This window comes from Lithobates pipiens, unplaced genomic scaffold, assembly GCF_037356315.1.
Source record: "Lithobates pipiens isolate NorthernLeopardFrog02 unplaced genomic scaffold, aLitPip1_a1.2 Scaffold_18, whole genome shotgun sequence".
NCBI lineage: Eukaryota > Metazoa > Chordata > Amphibia > Anura > Ranidae > Lithobates > Lithobates pipiens.
This window is the reverse complement of record NW_027507758.1, coordinates 619,293,744-619,315,088: the sequence shown is the minus strand read 5'-3', so window position 1 is coordinate 619,315,088 and position 21,345 is coordinate 619,293,744. Positions and strand designations below refer to the sequence as shown.

Genomic DNA, 21,345 nt, shown 5'->3' with positions numbered 1-21,345 from the left:
CATAGTGTCTTCAGTTCCCCTTCCAGTCACAGCCCCCCATTCCTCCCTTGTGTCAGTCCCTCATCCAATGGCAACCTCCCCTACACAGTCTTACCCTAACACACGGCAGGGCAGAGGCACTTATCAGCCTGTCTCCCACCTGGGCACTGCTGTCACCCTCACAGCAGGGCAGGGGACTGGAGGTGAAGTGGGTCTGGAATGAGGGTGGGAGCTACCCAACTTATTAATACCCACTTGTTCATTTGAGAAGACTCCCGCTCTCTATGCATATTGGCATCATCTCCCCCCACCCTCTGCCCTGCTGTGAGGATGATGACGGTAGATCTGATAGAGGAGACCCAGCTGCTAAGTCCAGACAGGACAGTCATTCAGTCCGGGTCTCGACAGAGGTCCACCACTTGGTGATCTCTGCTGTGTATGAACATTTTAGCTTTTTGAAGGTGCTATCAAAATGGTTGGAAAAAGGACACAGGATACGCGTGACTCCAGAGTATCTATTATGGGTGGAGAAAGCCGTTTTTACCTCGTTCGACAGATTTTGGTATTAACAGATTGGGCTCCGTAGTTTGGAGGTTTCAAAGTGTCTTAGGTGGGAAGAAATCTCCAAAGCAATGTCCAGATATTGCTGAAGACCAGCTAGCTGTGTGTCCAGGTGCACACAGCCCTTATAATGAAGGACTGGGAATAGTTCAGAGATCCAGCCAGGAGGGAGGTGTGCTCCTGTCTGACGGGCGATATTCTCAAAAGATAGCACTCCATGTGGGAGAGATTCCAGGCCCGTTGGACTGAGAAAGTTGGGACAGCTGAGAGAGTCTAGAAGACTGCGAGACCTGAGGCAACTAGGAGAACGTCCAGAGGAATGAAGGAATCTGAATCTCAGAAGTGAGAGACCCTATGGCAGTGATGGCGAACCTTGGCACCCCAGATGTTTTGGAACTACATTACCCATGATGCTTCACTACACTGAAGAGTGTATGAGCATCATGGGAAATGTAGTTTCAAAACATCTGGGGTGCCAAGGTTCGCCATCACTGCCCTTATGGTGTCAGAAGAACCCATACCTAGAGGCCCAGAGTGGGTCCATTCAGCAAAGTACTGCAACCGAGACTAAGTGAGCCTTAAGTGCCCGGTGGCTTGGTATTGTTCCCCATTTATTGGAGAAGAACCCCTGCCTGGGCAGTCTGTGTTGAACTTTTACTTTTGCCTTTTATGTAATAAAAGTGTGCTGCTGAGCCCTTAACTATAGTCCTCGTCTGTGGACTGGCTTTACAAATGCATCAACCATGAGAGCTACACCTCCTCCATGCTCTTGTCAGCAGCACTAATGCTCTTTCTGGTCTCCCAGACCACAGGCTCTTCGGGCTCCCTCAGTCTTGGGTACAGCACCTCGCTGCACAGGCCAACTTCTGGCCTGTAGATGGGGGTCTCCAGGCACACTAGGTTCTCACACTCTTCCAGAGACTAATGGAGCGTACACACGAACAGAGTTTCCGTTGGAAAAATCTTGGATCACGGTCGCACAAAAGTTCGCTGAACTTTCGATCATCAAGAACATGGTGACGTTCAACACCACGACGAGACGAGAAGATGCGTCAAATTGTTTCCGAGTATGTGTAGGAATTTCCGATCGGAACTTTTTCTGACCGAAAAATTGAGAACGCGCTCTCAGTCTTTTGCTGGCTGGAATTTCGCCGACAAAAGTCCGATGGAACTTCTGCTCGTGTGTACGTGTGTATGTGCGAGCTCATTTACACTTACTTGGACTTTAACACACATTAACCACTTAAGGACCGCCCTGTGTTTAATTTTACTGGGGGGGGGCGGAGCTTAAGTGCAAAATCACATATCTGTACAACTCTGTGCGGGCGTGCATCTAATCACAGCGGGAGCCAATCAGTGAGTCCGACAGCCACTCATAGGAGAGGCAGGATGGCGGTCTGCCTATGTAAACACCGCAGACCGCTGTTCTGACACACAGAGGGAGAGAAAGAGAGATCTGTGATTCCTGCTAATCAGAAACGCAGATGTCTCTCTTCCTGCAGTCAGTCCATCCCCCACATAGTTAGCAAGCACATCTGGGGATCAATATTTGCTTACAGCAGAATATAAATTGGCCTAAATTGATGAATAATTTTTTATTTTTACTTTCTCTGCCGTATCGCAAAAAATTGCCTGGTCAGGAACGGGGTAAAAACTTCCGGAGCTGTGAAGCTTTTTTTAAAGTTTAAGGCTGGGTTCACACTGCTGCGATGCGGGAACTCTGCGAATCTACTGCGGGTTCCCGCATCGCATGCCTCCCGGCGGCAGTTCACACTGCCCTATGCGAACTGCTGGGAGCGTCGGTGAAAAGTTGATCACGCCTCCAAATCAGTTTGCATATAGCAGTGCGATCTGCAAACTCGGACAGGAATCGGATCGCATGGTGTGAACACCCATGCAATCCGATTCTGCTGCGGACCAAAAAAAGGGTCCTGTGCGAGTTTGGGCCGGGTGAGATGCGAATTCAGCCATACTATCTGTATGGCTGAAATCGCATCGCACAGAGATCGCATGTGATTTGCAGTGCGGTGCGAATCACATCCGATCTCGTACACCGCAGCAGTGCGAACCCAGCCTTAATGAAGCTTTACGAATGCCCTGTTTGTGTTTATTTTCTATTTGTTTTTGAAGGGGGCTCATTAGTACCTCTGTTCAGCAAGTCCTCAGCTTATTAGTACCTTTTTTTTTCAGCAGACCCCCCCCCACTCAGTAGTATCACCAACTCTGCTAATCCCCCACTCAATATTACCCCTCATTTCATCTGGTCCCTTGGTTTGCTGATCCTTCTTTCGCTGCTCGCCATGTGTGACAGCTGCTAGTTCCTCATGCTTTGGTCCCCCAGCTCTGCTGATCCTCTGCCGCTTAGTCCTATCTCATTGGTCCCCGCTGACCTTCTGCTATATTTATTTAAAATGCTTAACTTACGCAGCCTTACCCATAAGCCTCGCTGTGCAAAACAAAAGACCTTGACATTAAAAGACCTTAGGAGAGCCAATGTACCAACATGACAACATACAAAATAAAAACCTGGGGGTCTATCCATCACACCCCATTTAAAATTAGGTGACTCCTGATGGGTTTACTTCCTCTTTCATTCCCTGCAAAGGTAAACCATAATGGACTACTATGCATCGCATAGTAGCCCATTATGTGTCACTTACCTGACACAGGAGCCAGCGATGTCACCACTGTCCCCTGTAGTCCGGAGCATCCATCTTCTCATGGGTCTCGCTGCTCCGCCGCTGTCTTTCGGCGAAGCCGCGATGACGTCACTCCCGCGCATGCGCCGTAGTCAGCGGTGCCTGTCTTTCGGCAAATATCTCCTAAACCGTGTAGGTTTAGGAAATATTTCTTGGACCTACAGGTAAGCCTTAATCTAGGCTTACCTGTAGGTCAAAGTTGGTTGTAAGGGTTTACAACCACTTTAAAGATGCAGGATAAATACAGCATATTCAATCCAGGGGAGTCATTAGCTCATTATAAATGAGCTACCTGGAGAAGATAGTCAACACATGATTCAGACTCTTAATCTTGAATCAAACCTCAAACTCCAGACTGGTCTCCCAGTCATATTTATATGGTAGTGAAGACAATGGCTACAACTGATGAAAAGAAAAGGTCCAAGGTTCCCAACTTTCCATAGCATAATGAAGCAGATGTCTCATGCATTAAACATGTTGTATATAGATATATGTAAGTAATCTCTTTTAACTATTCATGTAATTCAATAACTAAAGTTTATATATGAATATAGACCCATACTACAAGTTTCTTTCGAAATTTCAAAATATAGCGTTCCCATGCTGTACATCATGTATGCTGTCTGCTAGTTGCTCCGCTTTGGACCACGCTCACCTCTCCGCTGCTCCATGCTGCACGCCAGATGTAACGTCTGCACCAGACACTCCCAGAATATATACGCATGAACCGGACGCGACTGCTGATGACCTCTTTCCAGTTCCAAGTATCCTGGGATATCTCATATCTGCAATACCTCTAAAACGAAGCAAAGCTAACTGTAGTGCAACCCCTTAAGGGCCTCAAGTAACTAAGGTCACAGGCACTCCATAGTCTGTGCACAGTCCGGTACATGTTTTTTTTTTTTTTTTTAAGTAACTAGGGTCCCCACCACCTTGCACAGCCAGGCATACTGAATTTTCACAGGCACTCCATAGTCGGTGCACAGTCCGGTACTTGTTTTTGTTTGTTTTATTAACTACTTAGATCTTGGATAGGGATCGGAGATTATGGGATGCCCACTTGACTTCAGAACAACTTCAGGGACAACTCTTCCTATAAACAGTCTCTATATATACACTCTATTGCTTCCTCCAACACTCGCTTGCAGAACTCAGCTGAGACACTTGAAAAAATCTAACACAGCACTCAGTCAGTATAGAAGCAATAGCCATTTGTAGGCAGGAACCTGAGGTCCCTCAGTGTAGCAAAAAGTTCAGTGTCCAGCATAATCACTCCTGTGGCTATTGATCCCATCACCACCTCTTCAGGCACTGCCAGCCTGTCTGGTTGCAGCTGACCCTTTTTCTAGCCCTCCTGCTAATTCCTCCACACAATCCTCCCAGACTGACACTCGCCATCCCACCCGCCTGACTCTCAAGAAATCTCCCAGACATGTTGACCTGCCCTTGCTGTCATCTCTCCTTGCTTCCGTGCCTTCAGGAAGAGGTTCCTTGATGTGTTGTGGGGGATCCTTCCAGCACCTGAGCCCCAGACCCGCAGCCACCTGCACCCCCCCCCCAGACTATGGGGTGCCCTGAGAAGGCCTTTGAATGTCTGCTCAGCACTCCATGTCCATCTTCCACCCAGTTGCCCTGCTGGCATGGCTCATGTCTATGAGTTGAGCTGCCCCCTTGCCGGCCCTTTTTGCTGGAGATTGGCCAGAGTCCTCATAAATATGCATGACAGCCCATTCTAGCTTCCACCCACTACATCTAGAACTTTATCCAAAGTTACAGAAATTGGGGAGGCACCAGAAGAGCTGTCTCATGGGTCATCCAGCCTCCCTGAGTTGCTCAACGCTGACCCAATTTTAGTTCAGACCTGGCTCTCAGCCAAGCCAATTTACCTACACTGACAACTAAACTATGTACACATAGCACACTAGCTAGAGGGTGCTACAGAACTCTGAATAAAAGCTCCTCAAAGGCTGAAGGTGCTGTTAGTGATTGTTTTAGAAATCTATGGAGGCTTTGGAGATGCTTTGAAGCACCAAGAAAGGGACATGGGGTATCATTTTTCAAGCAATGCAATAATGTGAATAGGACTGTAAGGTAACCATTTTACTTGGTGACAGGGGCTTTGATTAGCTTCCCGAGTGCTTTAAAAAAGCATGTCCAATGCCACATCTTGAAGCAGGTGTAAACGAGGCCTTAACATTCCCCTCCAGTCCCTTGGACTTGCTAGTTGCCTTAGCTCTGTCTTCTGACTTGCTTAACTGTCCAAGTCCAGTGGATAAGGAAATCTCACCCACATTGGGGGGTACTCTCTCCCGAGTGGTTCACCTCTCCTGGCTGGAGCAAACAGAGCCTTTGTGTGGAGATAGCTGTCTGCTAATGGGAGCCCTGAGCAATGCTAAGGTTTTGCTTATAATGAGCATGTGCACCTGTGCACTCACACAGCCTGCAGGCATCCAATAAGACCTGGACACAGGATTGAAGGTTCTGTCCCACCCAAACCCTTTGGAACCTTAAATCCAGGCCCTGATCCTGGATTACCAAACGTGGAGAAAACTGAAAACACAGCTTTCAAACATGCCAAAACTTCTCAAACTGTAAGAATCCCATATCATTTTTTATATCCATTGATCTAGTAAGCATAACAGGCAGACTATTGCATGTGCAATGTTCATTCTGGTTTTGAAAAGCTAAACATTGAGTTGGTGGTGATGCAGAGATCTCTGTACAGAGACACTTCTGACACCAGATGTTAGATACACACAGAAGCTGCAAAAGTAATATTAGAACACAGTGACAGTTGCCTAATAGTCTCTGCTTCTGGTCTGGGTGAAACGGCAGCAGCAGCTCCTGCATGGAAGGTCATGTGATCCAATTCTGTTTCTTTTTACTGGAAATTCTCCCTTTTATAAGATATCACAAATACAGACACATTCCAGTTCCCTTTTGAGGGCTGCTCACCTAGTAAATCATTTCTTCCCCATCCTAACTTTGTAAAAAATAATTCTGTCTACAGGGAAACCTGGTTAGATCACATGACCACATCAATGAGGATGGATGAGGACTGGAGTAACATGACTGAGAGGATACTAAACTTCACTCTGGACATCATCTGTCTGCTGACGGGAGAGGTGAGGAGGATTCTGGGAGGTCACATGACATCACTCTTTTCTCTATTAATAAAACACAGACCTGACCATAGAGGTGAGGAGGATTCTGGGAGAGTCACATTTTTTTTTGCTTGAATACAGAGTTTTCCTCCTGTGAAGTCTGGAGATCATATCACCATCACAGTGCCTCCGCTTCACTCCCTGACACCTGATATAAACCGCAATAAGAAAATGCTAAAAATCACCAAGAAGATGATTAAGCTGCTGACAGGAGAGGTGAGCGGTGCTGGGAATTCTGGGACATTATCCAGTAACAGACAAGGGATGTGTCTGGATGGTGACTGTATCATTGTGTGTGTCAGGTTCCTATAAGGTGTCAGGATGTCACTGTCTATTTGTCCATGGAGGAGTGGGAGTATTTAGAAGGACATAAGGACCTGTTCAAGGACATCATGGTGGACAATCGGCCACCCCTCACATCACCGGGTAAGAGGAGACTTTATTGTAAAGGAGAGAGCACTTGGTGTCCACCTAGATCCCCCATCATCTGATAAACACACAGAAACAATGTATTCAGTCAGTGTGTGTGTTTCCTACAGATGGATCCAGTAATGGGAACCCACCAGAGAGATGTCCCCGTCCTCTGTATTCCCGGGATTCCACACAGGAAGATCACACCGTCCCTCACCATCATCAGGTAGATGAGGAACAATCACTGATAGTATCAATAGCATCTCTACATTATCTGCATTGTTTACACATTATATCATTTTTTATTATATATGCAGAGTGAAAACCTGAGTGATTCTAAAATTGATATTAAAGAAGGGATAAAAGAGGAGGATGATGGGGTGTTGGAGGAGTCAAAGTCTCCAAAAGGACATAAAGATCTGTACCGGGACAAATTGGTGGAGTCATCTATCCACAGAAACTCACCAGAGAGAAGTCTTTGTCCAGTGTATTCCTGGGATTCCACACTGGAAGATCACAACTACGCACGGCCTGATCAGGTAGATGAGTGACAATTTTTAGTAGTTATAACTTCTACGAAGCATGTTTGTTACAATTAATGTTTATTATGTATTCAGAGTGGAAACCTCAGGGATGATAATATTGTTGAAGAGGATGAGGAGTATGGTGCGATAGAGGAGTTTTCTGAAGGACACCAGGATCTCTACAAGAACATTATCATTGAGTCACCTAATACCAAAAGCCCACCAGAGATATGTCTTCGTCCTCTGGATTCCTGGGATTCCACACAGGAAGATGACACCATCCCTCACCATCAGGTCGGTGGAGTTGAGGGTCTGGAATGTAAAAATAATTGAACACTCTGACATGTGGAGACGATGTGTGGACTCTACAAGATGATATTTTCTATGTGATCTCACATCATAAATACTTTCTCTTACCGCCTTACTTGTTTGTCCATGGCCAAACAGGGTTTTATAGCCCCATCTTCAGGAGTAGTACACTAGGCAGAAAAAAGTGTCTCGGGTATGGACATATTTGATTTTTTTATTTTTTTTATTTCTGGGACTTGTGGTCCTATACCTTTCGTATTTATTCCGATTTTTATTTATTTTTTCCTGTGGAGATCTTCTATGAACAGTGGGGCTGGATAATCTAGAATGGTCAGCCTGGTCTGACCAGTGAGCTTTTGCAGACCGCTAGCTCCCCACTCGGTCACCCGCGACATGCCGATCCTGGACAGGGTGGCTATAGTCTGTGTCAGTGTTACCCATGGGTGACAGCCCCCCCACTTTGGTGGAGAGGAGGATCTGCCATGGGAGCTTTACCTGCATGCTTCACCGAATCGGTAACATAAAAATAAATAAACATGCTCTCCTTCTGGGATGTCCTGTGTGGCCTTGTCTACCCTGCCCCTACCCCTGTACTGAGTGGTAAGTTGATTTGGTACCATGTGGCACCCTCCCGAAGACCGAGATGGTTATTTGTGTCCCTTCCCTGAGGCGGCAGGGCTCATCCACTGGTCAGGTGGTGGGGATCGACCAATGCAGGATGTGTGGTTCCCTGCGGCTTGGGCAGGCTACAGCTCTGATAAAAGAGGGGGACTCTGTTTCTAAGTGGAGCTTGCCTTGAGGAGCAGACTCATTTTGGCATGTTGGAGTTTGTGCTGTGCCTTGGCCTCCTGAAGGGGACTCCTCCCCTTTCGCATTTCCCATGTAGCAGTAGAAGTTGATGGCCATTCCATCTAGAGTGATGCTGAACAACTTACTAGTTTTAGCCTCAGCTGGGACTGCATAGGCAGCGGATGTACCCTGTGGTGCTCTGCATGGCTGCCAGTTGCATACATTAACAGGAACAGCCGTTGGTTCCTTCGCACCTCTTTGTAAGTGCCGTGGGTGAGGGGGTCCTTTTTAAGGATGTGGATGGTTCTCCCGTGGTGGCTTCCTCCATCCCTAAGTTGCAAAAACCTTTCATGTTACTGGTGGGGGTATTTCCTTCCTTTTTTTTGGTTCTGATGGACGGTACAGCAGACTTGGTGACTTACTATGTGCTTGCTACCTCCAGTGTAGCACTGTGACCTGTGTTGGCTCTGACCCAAGTATCTTGGATGCCTTCTGAGTGACTCCTGATGTTGCAATTAGATTTGGCATTGGGTTGGGTGCCCTAGGTGTATGTGGACCTGGTGGCCCAAGTCTCACTGATGCTTATGTGATACATCTCTAGCGGAAATCCCACTTCCGTATACTCCTTTTCTGTTTTCAGCTGACTGGACATCTGCCAGGCCCTGGTGACATCTTCCTGTCAGGATGACTGTCTCCTCAGTGCAACCCTGGCTGACATGGAGTACATTATGGGTGGGGCAAGTCTTCCGCCCACTAGCCAAGAGGGGGAAAGAACTACATCAGAAGGCTGGGCCAGCCTTCTCAGCGCATAAGGGGATATTTAATTCCCCTAGGTCCTTGACCAAGGGCTTCATTCATATCCTTCAAGAATCCCATGGGTGGTAGCCAAGTGCTCCTGGTCCCAGAAGACCTCCAAGCCTGCGGAGAAGTCCTCCTCCAGCATGATGGTTGCCCCCACCTGTTTCTAGGGTGGGGGGTCACCTTCAGCGGTTCTGAGCCAGTGGACCTCCCTCATCACCGAGCGGATCGGGTTTGGCCAATCCTGGACCTCAAGACCCTGAATGCCTTAATGCAGGTTCACAATTTAGAACTGGTACCTTGGGGGTTCCACCCTCGCTCCTTCACGGTGGCCCGGGTGTTGGCCTTTCTCCAACGTGGCTTGATCAGAAGCTTGCTTTGGTTACAATCAAGGATCAAGTGTCTGCTCTGGCTGTTTTCTTCAGTGTCCTTTTTGGCCACATATTTTTGGTTTGTACATTTATCCAGGGGTTTCGTTATATAGTGCCCTCTGTGTGTTCCCCACTGCTGCTGCGGATCTTGAATTTGGTGTTGGCCTTTCATGAGCCTCCTTTTTGTAATCATTCAAGATATTTCCTGGCTTACACCTCCACAGAGGTTACCTTCCTCATCACTATCCCTATTGTGTGGAGGGTGTTAAAGCCTTACCTGATTTAACACAAGATGGTGCTTTTTGGTCTTCTCCTTTCCTCTGAGAGTGATGTGGATTTCCGATTTTAAATGGAGACCTTGTCCTTCCCTCCTTGTGTCCTCGGCCATCGCTCCCCATGGAGGTGGCTTTGCCCTACTTGGATGTGTTTCGCACGATTGCGTATACCACTGTTTGTCCACTTTCTGAAGGTCTGATTCTCTTTCTACTCTGGGACATTCAAAGGACAGGCGCGGCGGCCTCTTCCACTATTTGCCGTTGGATCGGCAGACGATGGCAGATCTATGTAATTAAGGGGCAGCAACCTTCCTCCCCCGAGTTGTTTTTTTTTTTTTTTTTTTTTGCCTAGTGTCCCACTCCTGTAGGTGGACCTATAAAACTCTGGTCATGGATAATGATGAAAGGCTGTGTCCCTTGAACTCCAAAGATAGGGATTTTATGGTGAGTAACAAAAAATCCTGATATTTTTTTCTGCCATTGTGTTGGTTTAGGGTGAAGATCTGATAAACATTGAAGTTGAGTGTGAAGTAGAAGTGATGTATGTGGTGGATGATCAGCAATTTATGGAGGAGGCTGCAATGACGAGGACATTCAAAGAGGAGGACACTCCTACAGAGATCAGCACAGGTGAGCCATAATAGAATTTCTGTTTATCACTGGTCTGTTACTATACGCTGATTGGTTCATAGAGACCCAGTATGTACAGACTGTATGGTTGCCTGCTGATTTGGCCCTATCCACAGGCAGCTTAACTCTTCAATAAGACATAGAAGTTGCATCCAATGCAATTTTACTTCAGCTAATTGCAGCACAGAGGATGTTTTTCCAGTCTTTTTGAAGTGTAATAAGACAATGACTTGCCTAAGCCCTGTCCTCAAAATACCAACCGTGACTGAGGAAACGTGGAAGAAATGGGAAGGGTCTAGCTAGGACTGAACTAACATAAAATAGGAGGACAAAATTAAAGTAGCTTTGGGTTGGTAGCTTTCTACTCTTGTACCTGGAACCATCTCAAGTCAGAGAGGAGTGTCGCCCAAGACCCAAACCGTTGCCTAATTTGTACTCCTGGTTGGTTGTTTTTTATCTTTTATTTATCAGAAGCATGATGCCTAATGTTTGAGCATATAATCTCAAAGGCAGAGTCACAGGTGAAATTTCCATCAGGGATTCCTTTATCTTACACATGGGTGCTCACAACACCTTTGGGGCTAATACCCTTCTGGTTACACCTTGATGGTCTTGTCATTTATTAATGTTTTTTTTTTTTTTTTTTAAGTTAAATTTGGAACACTAGGTTGCCTGATGTAAACAATTGCTTATGTACTAGCTGTCAGGAACCATGAAACAGACAGAGACAGAAGTACAATCAAATCACACTTGTTTATTAATAAAAGTAAAAAGGTAAATAGAAAAAAAGCGTAGTCAAGCATAGCCAGAGTCCTGTAGTCAGTCAGTCCAAAGTTCATTAACCAGATCGGGTAATCGGCCAGGCCGGAAGTCAGGGATCCAAGGAGAGCAGAAGATGGTTCCCTGTGATGTGACCAACGCGAAGGCAAATGAAAAAGTGAGCAGGAAGGCTTTAAATATGCAGGTCAGATGAGCATCATCGGGAACAGCTGGTAACTGTGGAAAGAGAAGAGAGCTGGCAATTAGCCGACAGCTGAGCGGCCAGCCCAGAGGCGGAAAGGGCTAAGCCAGCCCTGACACTAGCACCCTTTGCTGGACATTTTCACTTTACTTCCTCCCCCCATTCTTCAATGTCCTTAATGGCTCACAACCCATGGGTTTTGAACACTCCTTTTATGTATAGATCCCTAAACCCACAAAGGCTTAACCCATCCGTTGACTCTTTGGCCAACTGACATCTTTTAACCACTTCCCAACCATGCAATAGCCAAAAGATGGCTAGAGCATATTTGTCCAGTACTGGGAGGGAGTCCATGGATGTCCTCCCAGAACCACACCCCCAGGCCAATCACAGAGGCCCTCTACCATGTGATCAGCTGTGTCCAATCACAGCTGATCACATATAAATTAGCATTACATGAGTGAGCACTGATCATCGGTGCAGTCCAATGAGTGATGATTATCATTGCCTCTTCATCAGTGCCCATCCGTGAAGGAGAAAAATAATTTGCAAAATTTTATAACTAAAGGGAAGAAAAACTTGTTTGTGTGAGTTTGTCAGCAGAACAAGTGCGAGCAGGGCACCCTGGTGTATGACGGACTCTCCCGAGGCATGGGAGTGCTAACCAGAGCTCCTGATGGTGGCAATGGATTTTGTTGTGTGCTGCTAGTACCAGGTCACAGTCCTCAGGAGGTGGGCAAGCTGGGGTCCAGTAGCAGATATTGCAGGTAGGGATCAAGCAGAAGCTTAGTTGGTATACAAGCCAAAGGTCAGCAATGCGGTAGTGAAGATATGGATGTAAGCAGTAAGATATTGGCCAGAAAATAGCACAATCTGGCAAACAGGAAGTGCAAAGACCTAGGAAGTTCATGGGAGGGACAAAGAGATCAAGGTTCACCAGAAACAAAGTACAAGGTTAAAATTGTCCAAGGAATCAGACAAGGCGCTGTCCAGCACAGGGGGAAAAGCTACTACCAGACACCGCTGAGGTCCCAGGTCCCTGAAAGGATCCCCTTTTACATCTCTGTTCTCTCATCTTCCCCCTTCCTCTTTACGTTTTATGGTTCTTACATTATTGACCCTCAATGTAGAGGGCTTCAAATCGCCTTCTAATGCTTCGTACACACGATCGGAATTTCGGCCAGCAAAATACCGATGAGAGTTTTTCATCGGAAAATGTGACCGTGTGTAGGCTCCAACGGAATTTATCTGGCCAAATTCCTGCCAGCAAAAATTTTGAGAGCATGTTCTCAATTTTTCCAACGGGAAAAGTTTCTATCGGAAATTCCGATCGTCTGTAGCAATTCCGACGCGCAAAATTCCTACACATGCTCGGAAGCATTGAACTTCATTTTTTTTTCTCGGCTCGTCGTAATGTTGTATGTCACTGCTTTCTTGACTGTCAGAATTTGGTGTGACCGTGTGTAGGCAAGACAACTTGAGCGGAATTCCCTTCGGGAAAACCAACAGAGCTTTTTCCGACCATAATTCCGATCGTGTGTACACGGCATAAGAGGACGACAGCCTTTATCTGCAATTTCAAAGGATAGAGGTGGCTTGCTTTCAAGAGACACATTTCTTCACCAGCAACACACCTATACATTTTCATCCCTCTTTTCCCATCTGTTTACCTCCCACCAAACACAGAGGGGTGCTGGGAACTTTCTACAAGGGCATCTCCTTTATTTGTAATGGGCAACTCTTGGACTTGCAAGGTAGATACCTGTTCTTGTAAGGTGCTCTTCAAGGAGTTGAGGTGACTATCCTGAGCTAATATGCGCTTAACGTCTCCAATGTCCCCTTTTTTATCTCACTTTTTGGAATTGCTTGCCTCACGCCAAGCGTAGTGTTCTCCTCTGTGGGGCGACTCTAATTTTAATTATGCACCCTGCCTTGGACAAATTTGAATCTTTCTTGTGGAGCAAATCTTTTGTTATGCCCTGGAAAAAAAATATATTTCTCAAGCCTAACTTCACACCAAAAGGAGTGTCCTACGCGCTTGACGCCTTTTGAAAATTATTGCTGGAAGGATCCCTATTAGGGATGAGCCCGCGGTTCACGTTGAACAGAAGTTCAATTTGAACATCGGGTGTTCGTTTGCTCGCAACATATGGGCTTTCACGGCAAATTTGAGTGACGCGGAATGCCCCATAATGCACCGTGGGATCGCAGTGCATTGACGTCTGATGATTGGCCAAAGCATGCACCTGACCTGCATTCTTTGGCCAATCGCAGCGTGCTCTGCTGCGAGAGCTATAATTGTCAAAAGGCAGGTTCCCAACTTCCTATAGCATAATGAAGCAGATGTCTCTTGCATTAAACGTATTGTATATAGATGGAAGTGATTACTTATAAAAACTATTCCTAAGTTTCTTGTAATTCAATAACTAAAGTTTTATATATGAATATAGACCCATACTACACCATTCACATGGGTAAACTATGAACCTTGCTAGAAGATATAAATTGGGATAAAATCTTAGCAACAGAGAACACGAAGGAGAGATGGGTTTGCTTTAAGAGCATATTAAATAAGATAATTAGTCAGTGCATCCAAAATAGAAATAAATTTAAAAGCAGGGCCATACCGTGCTGGTGGTGAGACCGGCGCCCGCCGGGGGCGCGTGCCGAGGGGGGGGGGGCGCTGTCTCAATCACTTCAGCAGGATAGACTGTACACTGTACAGCAGCGGTGGGCTGGCGGCAGCGGTGCCGAGCACTGCTGCTTGCTGCTGGCACTGCAGAGCCGCTGATAGGGGGCGGGGGGGCGGCTCATCTCCCTCCTGTGTCGGCTTCAGATGCTGGAGGGAGAGGGAGCGCTCTGGCGCAACTACAATAGGCTGAGCTGTGTGTCTCTCTCTCATACACAGCTCAGCCTACGCTGACATTTCCACTGCTCCTCCTCTTCCCGCCCCTCTACTCTGTCTGCCTCGTCCACACCCCCTGCGTCTGCCCCGCCCACACATTCCCGAGGTGATGTGAAGGAAGGAAGATTTTAAGAGCTGCAGGCAGCCTGCTTCCGAGCCTCATCCTGGGGTGAGTAAGCTCCCCCTCTCTCCTGCCTTCTAGTGTTTATAGAAAACGAATTTAAGGGGTGTTCTGTGGACTCATATGCAAGAAGAGGGCTTTGGTGAGCAGAGACCCCATTAAATCAGCGTTCTCCTTTACGTTAGAGTCCACAGAGCTCCCTCTTACAGTAAGTGGGGGCTCACTGCGGACTCTGATGTAAGGGGGCTCACTGCGGACTCTGATGTAAGGGGGCTCACTGCGGACTCTGATGTAAGGGGGCTCTGTGCGGACTCTGATGTAAGGGGGCTCTGTGCGGACTCTGATGTAAGGAAGCCGGGAGCGGGAGGAGCTGGAGATCTGCACAGTGAGTAGAGAGTAAAAGGGGGGGGCGCATGATTGCTGGGATACTAATATAAAGGGGACTGCACTGTAAAGGGGCACTGTAATCATTACAGTGCAGTCCCCTTTATATTTAGATCAGCGCTCCTGCACATTACAGCATGGTGGACTGACATCACAAACCTCCCCGGTCCATGGAAAAATTGGCTGCTCAGTCTAAATTTAAAGGAAATTGATGTAATAAAAAACAAAAAAAAACAAACAACTGAATCTTAACTCTTTTTAATGAAGTGGGGGGGGGGGGGGGGGCGCTGATACAGATTCTCGCCAAGAGTGCTGGAGACCCTAGGTACACCTCTGTTTAAAAGAGAAAGCAAAAGTCCTGGGTGGCTTAACCCCAATGTAAAAATGCATATAAAAGCAAAAGAGAAAGCCTTAAAAAAAATACAAGACTGAGGTATCCTCATCAACATTCAGACTTTACAAAGAATGCAACAAGATATGTAAGGGTGCAATTAGGGTGGCTAAGATAGAACACGAAAGACACACGTAGTGGAGGAGAGAAAAAAGAATCCCAAGAAATTCTTTAACCACCTCCCACCCGGGCACTGCACATAAACAGCCAGGTGGTTCTTTCCTTGTTCTGAGTGTCCACTCTGGAACGTCCCTCAGAATGAGTGCTCACAGCATGGACACGAGGCTCACTGCAGCTCGATCCTGTGATCATTATGATCACAGAATCCAGCTGACCAGAGATCGGGATGTGGGCGCTGTGATTGGCCCTCCTGATCACGTGACGGCTGTGTCCAATCACAGCCGTCACAATATAAACAAACAGACCCCCACAACCACCGGGCAAGAGTTGTGGGAATGAGGCCCCTGTGGGAAAGATCACCGCCCAGGCACGAAATTGAAAGGAATATTTCATTTTTATTGTATCACCATTATTAAAATCATTGCTCTTGAAAAACCGGTCATTTTTAAAACTTTTTTTTGCATTGATACATGTCCCCTGGAACTGTACCCGGGTTCCCAAAAACGTTTTTTAATGGTGCGCGGGGGGGTGTTCAGCTCATCCCTATTCTAGGTGCTTAGTTTCTGCACTGTATGCATCACTGACAGACTCCTTGGGTCCAAATTAAACTCCTCAACATGGACAAGTGGGAGTTGGGTGAAACTCTTGATCAAACAGCGTGGAATAAAAATATGGCAAGCCACCTCTAAAATGTTCATACGAGGTCCTAGCTCAGGAAAATGCCTACAAATTAGTTTCACAATAGTGTACGACTCCCTTACCGTCTAGCCAAATTTGTCCTCAAAGTCCCCTTGACCTGCTTCTAAGGATGCAGAGAGCAAGGTACCCTTCTCCATGTTTTTGGTGGTCATGCCCTAAGGCCTCCCTCTTCTGGATACAGGTTTATAAAATGATCCGTTTGATACTAAATTGTAACCTTACTTGCAATCCATGGGGAGCGTTTTTACACAGACCTGTCTCCGCCCTTTACCTCTTCCCGCTGACGTGCTGCATATATGCTGCCTCTTGGCAAGTGGGCTTTAATGCAGAGAGGCCGCATATATGCGGCCCTATGTAAACACTCTTCCTTGCTGAGATCGCACGCTTCCAAGACAGTCCCTAGTGGGGGACCGAAAAAATCCTGATGTAAACTTGCGATCGGGAGCGTTCTGATATTGTGACGACCGATCAAAGCGGTCACATGACCCAAAATCCCGCCTCCGCCTCCCGCCTTTTAGAAGATGTGATTGTAAAGGCTCATTTATTATTTTTATAGGGAAAAAAAACATGTTGTACTTACCTGCTTTGTTGCAGTGGTTTTGCACAGAGCAACCTGGATCCTCCTCTTCTCTGGTCCCTCTTCTGTGATCCTGGCCCCTCCCTCATGTTCAGTGCCCCCACAGCAAGCAACTTGCTATGAGGACACCCGAGCCAAGACACAGCTCCTTGTATCCATTCAGACACAGAGCCCCGACCCGACCCTGCCCCCTTTCTCCCCTGATTGGCTTGCTGACTTTGACTGCAACGGCACCACTGCTGTGTCTCAGCCAATCACGAAGGAGACTTTCGGATAACTGAGACACTTGTGGATATTGCTGGACAGAGAGGGAACTCAGGTAAGTATGAGGGGGGGCTGCTGCACATAGAAGGCTTTTTATCTTAATGTATCAATATGAAACAAAACTCTCTGCCTTTACAATCCCTTTAAAGGACCACGAGGAGGCAGCAGGAAGGGATTTACAGACCTAAGCAGAAGCTGGTGGGGTTCCAGTTAGGGCCTTGGCAATCCTTTAACTAAAGCTTGGAAACCACCATCAATAAATTTTGCCAAGTCAAAGGCTCGCAGAACCATGATGCATACTTACCAATGCTTAATTCCCTAAGACTTGAACCCCCTGGTTGAACTAGAACAGCCACTTGGACCATTCCTTCCTCCTCTATGTAATTTGAGATATTGGCCAAACTGGGTGCTCCTGTTTGGTCGGAACCTCATGAAAACCCCCTGCTCTCCCCTACTCCCTCCCTTCTCTAATCAGAACCCCCCTCCTTCATACTCATTCCTCCTTCTCTCTCGCTCATTAGATTCTTAAGTGCCACATAAAGTAAAACTTCACTTCCCCCTTCTGGTACAGAGCCATTCATTGGCTTCATCACGTAGGAATCCCCATAGGATTATAATATTATTATACAGGATTTATATAGTGCCAACAGTTTTCGCAGAGCTTTACAACATGAAGGCAGACAGTAAACTTACAGTACAATTCAATACAGGAGGAATCCGAGGGCCCTGCTTGTTAGAGCTTACATTTTTTAAGAGGAAGGGTCAACTAAAACAAAGGGTAATAACTGTGGGGATGATCTGATGGAGAAAATAAAAGTATGATAGGTGTGGGCATGATAGGTCTCTAAAGAGGAGGGTTTTCAGGGATTGTCTAAAACCAAACAGATAATCGGACAGATTGTGGTAGGAAGTTCTATAGGATGGGAGAGGTTCTGGAGAAGTCAGGGAGGCGAGCATGGGAGGAGATAAGGGTGCTAGAGAGCAGGAGGTCTTGGGAGGAACGAAGGGTGGTTTGGTATTTTGAGACTAGGTTAGTGATGTAGCCGGGGGCTGATTTGTGGATGGCTTTGTAAGTTGTTAGTATTTTGAATTAAATGTGTTGGGTGATCGGAAGCCAATGAAGGGATTGACAAAGAGGCGTAGTAGGTACGGAAAGGTTGGTAAGGTGGATGGGCCTGGTGGCAGCATTCATAGTGAACTGAAGGGGGGGATAGCCTATGTAAAGGTAAGCCAATGAGGAGGGAGTTGCAGTAGTCCAGGTGAGAGATGACCAGGAAGGGAATTAGAAGCTTTGTGGTGTCATGGGTTAGGAAGGGGCGTATTCTGGAGATGTTACGTAGGTTGAGGCTGGAAGATTTTGACCGTGATTGGATGTGGGGCTGAAAGGCTAGATCAGAGTGCAGGATTACATCTAGGACCCTGGCATGCGGGAATGAGCTGATAGTTGTGCCATCGATTTTGACATAAAGATCAGGGGCTGGGGCATGTGGGGGGAGGAAAAATTATGACCTCTGTTTTGTATAGATTGAGTTTGAGGAAGCGTTTGACATCCAGGCTGATAAGTTTCTTGGTAAATTAGTGATACGTGAGGAGACTGAGGGAGTGAGCTGGGGGGTAGAGTGATTTAAAGTGTCGTTGGCGTAGCAATGGTCTTGGAAGCCATGGGAGGCAATCAGCTGGCCCAGGGAGGAGGTGTAGATCGAGACTAGGAGAGGTCCAATAACAGAACTTTTGGGGACCCCAACAAAGAAAAGGAAGAGGAGAGGAGGCAGTAGAATTGTAAGTAAAGGTATGGTTGGAGAAGTAGGAAGAGAACCAGCGAAGAGTACAGTGACGGAGACCAAAGGCATGGAGTTTATTTGGGGAGGAGGCGGTGGTCAACCGTATCAAAGGCAGCAGAAAGGTCCAGGAGTAGGAGTACAGAATAATGTCCATTGGTTTTGGCTGTAAGTAGATCATTTGTTAGTTTTTAGGAGGACAGTTTCTGTGGAGTGTTGAGGGTGAAATCCAGACTGAAGGGGATCAAGAAGGTTATTTCCGTGGTGGTCACTTAGTCTGTTGTAGACCAGAAGTTCAAGGAGTTTGGATAAAAAGGAGGGCAAGGAGATGGGGCGTAGGTTGTAGATTTTATGTTGATTGCCCATTAGACCTCCAACAAATTATCTAATATCCTCTAGAGATGTGATCCTATTTGCAAGAAAAGACTGATAAAAAAAAAAATGTTTTCGTTTCATTAATTTATTTATTTTTTATTTTTTATTTTAGAAATTCAGAAATCCGAAAATTTAGATTTTTGAAATTCAAATTTTCGGAAATTCGAAAATCTGAAAGAAAAGCAGTAATATTCGAAATAACGAACGAACAATAACGAACTAATAAATTATAGCTATTGGAATTTCCTTTCAAATTTGGCTGTTTGTGAACGTAACGAATAAAAATCTATCTGAAGTTACGAATTATCCAAAATAACGACTGCTGCATCTAAACAAATGGAATGGAACAATTTAATAATAAAAGGTTATTATTATTATTTATTATTATTAGATCATTATTTCCATTTGTTTAGATATGGCATTCGTTATTTCGGATAAATTCATACTTGTTCAGTTCACTAACAGCCAACTTTGAAAGGAAATTCCAATACCTATAATTTAATAGTTGGTTATTATTAGTTATTTCAGATTTTCGGATTTTAATTCTTTTGAATTTTTCAGATTTTCATTCTTCTTTTCGGATTTTCAAATTTTACAAATTTCTAAACTTCTGAATTTCCAAAATTTTGAAAAATGTAAAAATTCAGAAATTTCATAATTAATTGTACATGTCTACTATTTTCCTCTGTACATGTACTCTGGTATTGGTGTTGGGTATTCCCCATCCTGCTATTTGATACATTTGTATACTTCTGTATAAAAATAAACATATTTGTAAAACAAATCTACCTGATTCAGATGGAATCTTGATTTAGGCGCATAAACCCTTTTTTGTATACCTCTTGTGTTTCTATATATTTCTAGGACCCGTCATCGGGAAACCCTCAAAAGATGCTCCCACTTTATCTCCAGGTTGCAAAATGCAAGATGAGGACATCACAGAAGATTGTGCAGGAGAAAAGAGAATGAGCTCCACTATGGATGGTGGACTTCACAGTGTGGATAGACAATTGAATGCCTCTGACTCTGAGCAACCTCCAACTGTGAGGGTTGGGGCTGGAATTCAGGGGGAGGAGAAATGTTCCTATCCCGAATGTGGGGAAAGTTTTAGCTCTGAATCAAGTCTTACTATACATCAGAGATCTCACAAGGGTGAGAAGCTTCATTCCTGTTCCGAGTGCGGGGAATGTTTTTCACAGAAATCAGACCTTCAAATGCAACATAAATCTCACACTGTAGAGAAGACCTATTACTGCCCTGAGTGTGGGAAATTTTTTTCAGAGAAGTCCAGTCTTTACAGACACCAGAGGCTTCACACTGGGGAGAAGCTGTATTCTTGTCCCGAATGTGAGAAATGTTTTGCAGTGAAGTACAATCTTTACATACATCAGAAGATTCACACACGAGAGAAGCCGCATTGCTGTCCTGAGTACACAAAATGTTCTACACATAAATCAGACCTTGGTCAGAGATTGCACACTGGGGAGAAGCCATATTTCTGCTCTGAGTGTAGGAAATGTTTTATACAGAGATCAAATCTTCTTAGACATCAGAAATTGCACATGGGGGAAAAGCCGTATTCCTGCCCTGAGTGTAGGAAATGTTTTTTACAAAAATCACACCTTCTTAACCATCGGATATTTCACAAAGAGGAGAAGCCATTCTCCTGCGCTGAGTGCGGGAAATGTTTTTCATGGAAATCAAAACTTGTTAAACATCGGAGATGTCACAGAGAGGTATAGGGATGGGTTGAGCATTCCTGGGTTAAGTTTGCGGGAGGTTCGCTGAACTAAGTTCTGAAATGTTAATCTGAGCCCCACTAAAGTCAATGGGAACTGATTTTTTTTTTTTTTTATCAATTAAGGACATTTTTAAGGCTAAAAAGCAAGAGAATGTCAAAGGGCATGGGGAGCTGGGCACTGACTGGAGAGATATATACACCATTAAACTACAGATCAGTCACCCTAAAATCGTATGTAAAGTATTTACAGGAATGGTAAGCGACACTCTATACAGACAATAAAGGTATCATACGTGACTGATGAAGCCAAGCTTTCCAGGTGTAATGCGTATGGGGGCGGAGCCTAATGCTGACAATGTCCTCATGCTCTTAGACAGGGATTGCTGGGTGGTGAGACTGGTACAGTGATTAGCCTGCATTTGTGCAATAAGTGTTCTTTAGCACCTGGCTGTGCTGCTATCTTTGTAAGTCTGTTTTTATCTTCTTGCTTGCATCTAATAAAGATCATTGACCACTATA

General features: G+C 45.6%; 1 protein-coding gene across 1 annotated transcript in view; it reads left to right on the top strand.

Annotated features, from left to right (window-relative positions):
- LOC143989446 (uncharacterized) overlaps positions 1 to 21,345 on the top strand; it is a 32,178-nt gene extending 10,833 nt beyond the window's left edge. Inside the window, exons 2-9 of the mRNA XM_077489575.1 lie at positions 6,250 to 6,364; positions 6,485 to 6,619; positions 6,706 to 6,829; positions 6,943 to 7,040; positions 7,132 to 7,353; positions 7,432 to 7,632; positions 10,375 to 10,510; positions 19,950 to 21,345. Of these exons, the coding sequence (XP_077345701.1) occupies positions 6,269 to 6,364; positions 6,485 to 6,619; positions 6,706 to 6,829; positions 6,943 to 7,040; positions 7,132 to 7,353; positions 7,432 to 7,632; positions 10,375 to 10,510; positions 19,950 to 20,827 (1,890 nt within the window). The 5' untranslated portion in view covers positions 6,250 to 6,268 and the 3' untranslated portion in view covers positions 20,828 to 21,345. The remainder of the gene's footprint in view (positions 1 to 6,249; positions 6,365 to 6,484; positions 6,620 to 6,705; positions 6,830 to 6,942; positions 7,041 to 7,131; positions 7,354 to 7,431; positions 7,633 to 10,374; positions 10,511 to 19,949) is intronic.